Here is an 8,006-nt window from a genome sequence, read left to right as displayed (position 1 = left end):
CTGCAGATAGATGGGCTCCGTAGGGAGAAAGGCTGCAAAACTCGCTCCATGGCCGAAGTCAGAAGGACAGGACAGCCCAGTGCCCTGCAAATTCTATTAGAATAACACATATCCAAATTCATGGGTATCACCATGACTACAAAAGCAGTATCAGAGGGTGGGTCAGTGAATGCTTTATCATGAGGACCAATAGCAATGCTTCAGCTGGTTAATGTTTGAAAACATTATCTTCAAATGATCTTCAGAAATGAGAAAAACAATGATAAAAAGCCTATTTTGAGAGTTATTTTCCTTTGTGTTACTATTTTGAAACCATCTCACTTTCACAATACCTTTCTGGACTCAGCCCAAATTAAAAATACAAAATAACGAACGTAATGAAAATTCATTTCCTGATAGTCTGCATTTTTTTTTTTTTGGTTCGCTTTTCTGCCCCAAGCTGTGGCTAGCACAGTTGAAATCGCATGTGGCAATTACTGTTTACACTCCTCGGAGTCTCCTTGTGGTTCTGTCGACAGCCCACAGTTGCCTTAATCTTCCACGAAGCTCATGTAGAGATGGTCTGTGTAAAAGCCACATTCACCACCAGGATAAACAGAAGATTGTGTACCTCGTTCAAACTTTAGCCGCTGATAAAGCTGAAAGTCATCCATGGACACCAAACAGGCGATCTGAAATCAGAGACAGTGAGAGATGAGATTCTGGTCAGCGGAGGGTCCCTCATCACCAGCCCTTTCTGGTAGCTTTCTCTGCTTGGCCTCTACATCCTCTCTCCGAGTTGTCTGGAAGCCATTATCTCTACCTGATCATGCAGCGACACATGTAGCAATCCGCAAACCAGACCCATTCCCCTTACCGTGGCTAGGAGCCCCGGCCGGGGCCACCAGTGACGAAGCTCCCTAATTGCCTCCATTCTACTGCACACAGCTACTGACCACATTTTGATATTTGGGTCTCTCACATTATTTGTGCCAGGTATGGGAAGAAACTCTTTCCTTCTCTGTGCTCATGGAAAAAAGAAACTTTCAAAAGACCACTTTGGATCCCAGCTCAAGCGGGCAGCACCTCAGCAATTATGCCAACTCTGTACGTGGAGATGGCATGCTCTGTGTGATATCAACTTTGACACTGACTAAATTCACTTCACTCACACCACACTGACACATGATACAGTAGGCAACGAGAGTCTGTCTCATGACATTCCTTGTGACTAGAATCCCGTTTCCTCTTCAGACAGCAGAAAGAACCAAAGGTTCCTAGCAAACAACAAGGACTCACGCTAACAAAGACACTTCCCTTTAAACATCTTACCATCTCAAAGTCAGAGGGGGAGAGAGCTAAGTGCTCTTATAAACTGGAATTCTAAAACTGTTAGTGCCATTGATAGCGATATATAACTATATTGATATTACCCACTTACAAATGAGAAGCAAAATAAGTGGAGATCAGCCTCCCAGAAATTCAAGGAGTTAATGGGGGCCCCTCTTCTTAGTCTTGATAATTCCAGCATGAAAATATTAAGCTACTATATACATACATTATTATATACATTATGCATTATGTAGTATATATGTGTAATAATATGAACTATAGATACAATTTTGTTGCAAAATACATTTAAATCAAAACATTTTTGCAATTGACAAAACAAAGCCTGCTGTGAGAAAACCATAGTGATCTGATATTGTAACTAAAATTGCATTTAATAAATAACAATAAATATTTTTTTGAGGCAGGGTTTCACTGTGTAGCCCTGGCTATCCTGGAACTCTCTCTCTCTGTAGGCCAGACTGAGAGATTCACCTGCCTCTGACTCCCAAGGCATCCACAACCACTGTCCAGCATTTAATACATTTTAAAAATACATTCAAAATCAAATTATACACCTCAAAAGCAGACTCAATATGTTTATTTCACAAATCAGTCAGACCAAGTTAACAAAAAATGAATTAAAGATCACAAAATAAGCAAATTTAGTCTCCCTCATACCAAACTAAGTTTGGTGAAATCAGTCCATTCTGAAGAACATTCTCCTTCAAACTTTCTTTTGCCTAATTGAAAATAAAAAATGTGTTTTCATCTGGTACCTTAAGTAAAAGTCCCTTAGCGATTCTTGTAAGAAAAATTAGGACCAATTTCATACTATATGTATTTTGCTATAGTCCTGTTAAAAGTATGATTGGACATGAGCAACATGGAGAACTAAATTTTTTTCATCTACCATAGTACCACCTCCCCCACCCCAAAAACCTCCCCTGAAGCTCAAAGGCATCAGAGTAAGATTCAGAGTTGGAGAGAGCAGGCCCAAACAACAGGTATTAGGAAACAGAGCTGGTGCGTGACTTTGTCAGTGATGGTTATGTGTGGAGGGCAGATGATCTAATGCTCCTTCACCTTTGGGCCCAAGGTGGTATTCTATGACCTGATTTTCAGTCTCCTCTTCTCTAATGCTACTGAGATTAAAGATTCTATGTAACAGCCATGAGGCCAACTTGCCCTGATCTAAAATATTTTGTAGACCAATACACACTTTTTAAAAATCCATCAAAGGCAGCTCCTAATAATGCTGTTTTGTTTTTTTTTTTCCCAGTGAGGAACAGCTCATATAATAGCTAAGCCACATAATGTTTATAGAAGACCAACAAATGGGAGACCAAATGTTTTAGAAACAGATCATATGTTAATGAGAAAAGGGACAGAAAGTGTGACACAGTAAGAGGTACTGACAACAGGGTTGAAAGTTTACTTTAAATTAGATTTCATCAGAGTAACACTTTATGGCCAACAGAAAAGGCAAAAGTCTCTAATGTGTGTGTGTGTGTGTGTGTGTGTGTGTGTGTGTGCGCGCGCGTGCCTGTGCGCGCATGTGTAGGTCAGAGAGAGCAGGCAAGGCTAAGGGCTGTATCTCAGCAGGTTTTGTGTGAGGAATTTTACCTGAGTTTAAAGCACAGAATCATGAGTTCTAAGTAGTCACACTGGAACTGTGAAGTGGTTACTGTGGATTATCCTGAGATGCTGTGGGACCAAAGGCTAGTGAGGCCACTTGAGAAGTCTGTATCTAACTGTCCCGTAGGGAGCTAGATACTGTATAAAGCAGATATTTGGACTGACCAAATTGAGGAACTTGGGGCAGGAGGAGAGTTGGAAAGTATGTCAAGGGTGAGCGATGTGGCTTCTGCCATGAGAAAGCCCAGCTTGTCCTCTGTGTGCATGCTAAGGTGAAAGAAAGCGTGCCTGCACATGTGGGAGCTACACACAAGCAGACTGGGCATCTCTAACAGCCAAGAAGAAACGGGAAGTGGAACACTGCTTTCTTTATCACTGTTTGCTATGACCATAGTATGGAAACAAGCACCCCACCCACATTAACCATAACCTTGTAAAAAAAAAAATTAGAGAAGGAGGGAAAGGAGGAGAGGGAACAGGAGGGGAGAGTAGAGCCCGCTCATCACAAATATCTACGCTGAAAGTAAGAAAGCATAGAACCCCCGTAAGAAATGTGGGTCATGTAGCACATATTCTTCTCAATGAGTACATTAAAATGTCATAGTTTAAAAATTCTAAGTTAAGGACAGGCAGGCTTCAGGGCATGCCACATATTGGTTTGTAAAGTCAGGCCAATAAGAAAGAGAAGTCAAGATTTTATACATGTCTAGTCCTTTAAATCAGCAGCTAGAAAGAGAGAGAGAGAGAGAGAGAGAGAGAGAGAGAGAGAGAGAGGAAGAGAGAGAGAGAGAAAGGAAGAAAGGAAGGAAGGAAGAAACAGAGAAAGAAAGAAAGGAAGAAAGAAAGAAAGAAAGGAAGAAAGAAAGAAAGAAAGAAAGAAAGAAAGAAAGAAAGAAAGGAAGGAAGGAAGGAAGGAAGGAAGAAAGACAGACAGGGAGAAAGCAAGGAAGAAAGAAAGAAAGGAAGAAAGGAAGGAAGGAAGGAAGGAAGGAAGGAAGGAAGGAAGGAAGGAAGGAAGAAAGAAAGAGCAAGCCAGGTTGACCAGTAGACTACAGAGATGAGTACAATTGGCAGTGAATGGATCATTATGACCCGGCGAGCAAGGTCAGGGCCACCTCAGAGGCACTGTGACTAGCAAAAATGGAAACAGGAAAAACCACTTGTTATACCAAGTACAATCACAATGACACGGAATCTAGCGATGTCTTCGGCCCCAACCCAAAAGAGCACGGGTGCCTCCTTCTAACAGAGCCGAAAGGGCATCCACCATTCATCTGAGTGTGGCAAACACCTAAATGCTAGAGGGCAAATCCTGAATGGAAAGCGCCAGAGGGCATCAAAGTAGGACCAAGTTCACTTCCGTTTCCTCCACTGCCAATCTCTGGGTGAAACACTCCTGAGTGCAGCTGAAACGATTCGACTAAAGGGCCGCTTAGCCTTCCTAGGTGGCTTTTTAAAGCTCGCAGAGATTTTATCTTCTACTTACACGGGGCTTTAAATACATCTAAAAATGAGGTTTTTAAATGTGTTCAAAAATAAATTTCAGCTGGGAATCTCAAAAAATATCTCTTCACTCTGGTTTTGCAGAGTCCTCTGTCCCCCTCCCACCTCCAGAATTTAACTTTTCTCCAGCCAGCACACATGACAATGGATGGGTATTAGAGACACTGGTCAGTCCCTTCCTGTTTGTACCCGGACCTCCCAGTCATGGGAGGAGGAGTTTCCCTAGCTTGGCCTGGGCATCTTCATCCCCCACCCCTCATTCCTGGCTCCTGGCTTCCCACCGTGGTATTGGGAGGGACCGGTGTTAAAGGAGAGATGGGAGCGCAGCCTTGAATAACGCCTGGTTCCTACAGCACCAGCAGCCTCTCCTAAAGCTACCTTAAATAAACACATCATCTGGGGGAAAACTGTATTTACTTTGCACATGTAACCTCGGAGTCCTTAACCCTCCCCCTTCTCCTCCTCCCCTAGGCCTCTGGGCTCTACACTCCAAATCCCTTCCTACAGAAATTCTGAGCCCTTGTTCCTGGCAAGGCCAACTGTTCCCACCCTTCCTCTGGTGCATACTGTGTGGCATTGGAAGTAAAAGCCAGGCTGGTTGTTTTAGGGCCCCAGGATTTGGAAGGAAGCTCGTTGTGTGAGAGGCGGCTCTGAGGCACATGCCTGCCCGCTCCTGCCAGCTGCCAGTTGGAAGCTCAGTTGCCTTGGCCACACAGTGACAGGTACTGTTCAAGTGGGTTCTATGTGCTTGCCACTGGAATGTCACATAGCGCAGACAGCTTAGGCTCTCCAGAAGGAAGCATGCCACTTCTCCGACGCTGCGGGGAACTGCTGAGATTAAACATCGCCTTTCAACATAGAACTTTACTTAAAGTAATGCTGACAGAAATAACAATCCGTGTCCTGTGTTTATAATTCCATGTTGGACAAGGTTCCTGGTTCCAATACATGGGAAAACCCTGCGGAGCAATAGTTGAAAGTACCAGATGATGCAATGGAGGAAAACTTGACTTTCCCCAGGCTCCCAGAAAGGTCACCTCTAAGCCGCAAGTCACTGTCCATCATGGGCTTCTGGGACACTGAAAGGGAAGCTGCCTTTTTCTCCCGCCTCCGGTACAAGTTAAACAGGGCTGGAACTGGGCATTAAATGCTTTACTAACGAGGCTATTCTTGACAGACAAACATGAAGAGGCAGAGCCACAGCTGAGCCAATTTGGAGGATTCAGGGAGACAGACAGAGGGAGCAGAGCCAAGTGGGCGAGCTGGATCTACACAGGAAAGCATGCACACAAAAAGATTAGCCAGCTGTAGCCAGAGCCATTCCTAACAAGTATGGCTATGTGTTACCTGTAATGATCAAACATTTCCCTCAAGTGAAAGGGAGAAAAGGATCGTGGTGGTGGGATCCAGTCAGGTGGCATAGGAAGGAGCGCCACTGTGATACAGTCAGAACTGCAGAAGCTATGGGCCATACAGTAGCTAGCACAAGGGTTCTATATGAGGAAATCTGGGTACCAGGAAGATACCTAGCCTGTCTGTGTGTAGTATTTCCACTTTTAAAGGAAGAGTTCCAAATAAACAGACGTGGCTACTTAGATCTCCAATAATCTTCTGTTCAGTTCAAAAATCAGAATGAAAACACCCTTCCCTCCCCACTCACAAGGTTTTACCACTGGAGATGGAAGTTGTGGCAGGTTGCTTAAGAACTTGACTCCTGCATCTGAATGCTCATCTCTAGCTGGGCTCTCTGTAAAGCCAGTGAAAAGAGGAACGCCCTCTGAGAGCCCTGGAGAGTTTTATTATTCCTTAACAGGAAAGGGCTTGGTGGATTTTAAATCTGCTCAGTTTGGAATTGTTTCGTTCTGCTTTCTCAAATCCACTGAGATTTTATATATAAATATATACATATACATACATATGTATGTATATGTATATATATGTATATGTATATATGTATATATATGTATATATGTGTGCATATATGTATATACATATATATATAATTTTTGAGAAATATTATGGGCTTGTTTGCTTTTAATATAGCCTTAAAGTAAAATTGCTTTTGGAAGAATACAGCCAGAAGCAACCAGAAAGGAAGTGAGAATGTGTGTCCCTGGGGAAGACTGTGTATCAGGCAACTGAGAAATGGACATGCAAGGACAACAGAAACGTCTGTTCTAAACACATTAGCCCTCGCCATCAGCATCTAAAAGACATCAGTGAATAGTGCTACCATGAGAGGTCTGGGACAATACTGTGCAACTAGGCTCTCCACACTGGGAAGATGCTCTGCTCTGGACTGTCAATCAGGTAGCCATCAAGCATGAATGGCTATGAACACTTCAAAGCAGTGATTAAGTAGCGGATCAGAAGAATTACGTTTCTTTTATATGCTTTTAATTAATCTACAGTTAAATAGTTAAATATCTACATCAGACTGGTAACTGCCAGACTGTGTCTACATTCATAAACTTTGTTTTAAAACTTCAACCAAACTGATCATTTGTGTTCATTTATAGATTTTTTTCATATAGGAATTAAGTAAGATTTCACTCAAACCCAGCTTTTACAGCCTATTTTACATCTCTCGCGTTTCACTTGTATAATTATCTGCCTCATTATATGTTTATGACCTCTCTGCTGGGTCAGACGCTCCCCCAGGAGGCCGCTCAGCTGCCTGGGCCTTTACTCAGTACCATGCACAGGGTGGTACTCATACCTTGTGCTCTCTCTATTTATACTTGAACTAGTCAGACATCCGAGGAAAAAAGTCAGGAAGAACAATGCCAAGCACAATCCTCTCAAATACTGGAGCCTCATTTTAAGAACAATTCTGTTGGGCTGGAGCAGTTAAGGGCAGTGGCTGCACTTCCAGAGGTCCTACATTCAGTTCCCAGCAACCACACAGTGCCTCACGATCATCTGTAATGGGATCTAATGCTCTCTTCTGTCTGATAGCTTCTTTGGTCAGGCAGGCATACATGTAAATAGAGCACTCATATACATAAATAAATAAAACTTAAAAAAAAAAAAAAGCTTCCGTTACACAGCACACAGTGTCCAGAGCCCTAGGTGGCTTGTTCCTGCCTCTGTCTCTTTCTTCCATTATGCACTGCAAAGCACTGAGGTCAGCAGTGGTCCTTGGGGGTGGCGGAGGGGGGTGGTGGACATCTTCAGTATCATTCTTTTAGCAAAATTTAGACTTCATCATTTTCTTGAAATGAGACAATTCTACACCAACCTTACTTATACCAGCCATGTTTCATAAACTGCACACAGGACAGACTCAGTCAGGGCAGGAGTAGCTAGAGCAGTTGCTCTCTGCTTTTCTAACAAAGCAAAGGGTATTTGAAAGAAAGAAAGAGAGAGAGAGAGAGAGAGAGGGAGAGAGAGGGAGGAAGGAAGGAAGGAAGGAGGCACATGTATTCAGAAAGGTATATACATACACACACACACAGGTATCTGCCTGTATATATATTTATATCCACTCACACACCGATATCTGCTGTATATACATTTATATCCACCCACACACCGATATCTGCTGTATATACATT

General features: G+C 42.9%; 1 protein-coding gene across 3 annotated transcripts in view; it reads right to left on the bottom strand.

Moving 5' to 3' along the window:
- Rnf144b (ring finger protein 144B) overlaps positions 1-8,006 on the bottom strand; it is a 54,636-nt gene that overhangs the window by 16,652 nt on the left and 29,978 nt on the right. For all 3 annotated transcript variants that reach the window (XM_031359573.1, XM_031359575.1, XM_031359574.1), the window contains exon 4: positions 611-671. In XM_031359573.1, the coding sequence (XP_031215433.1) occupies positions 611-671 (61 nt within the window). The remainder of the gene's footprint in view (positions 1-610; positions 672-8,006) is intronic.

The sequence above is a fragment of the Mastomys coucha genome, unplaced genomic scaffold, assembly GCF_008632895.1.
Source record: "Mastomys coucha isolate ucsf_1 unplaced genomic scaffold, UCSF_Mcou_1 pScaffold7, whole genome shotgun sequence".
Taxonomy (NCBI): Eukaryota; Metazoa; Chordata; class Mammalia; order Rodentia; family Muridae; genus Mastomys; species Mastomys coucha.
This window is presented reverse-complemented; position numbering and strand designations above follow the sequence as displayed.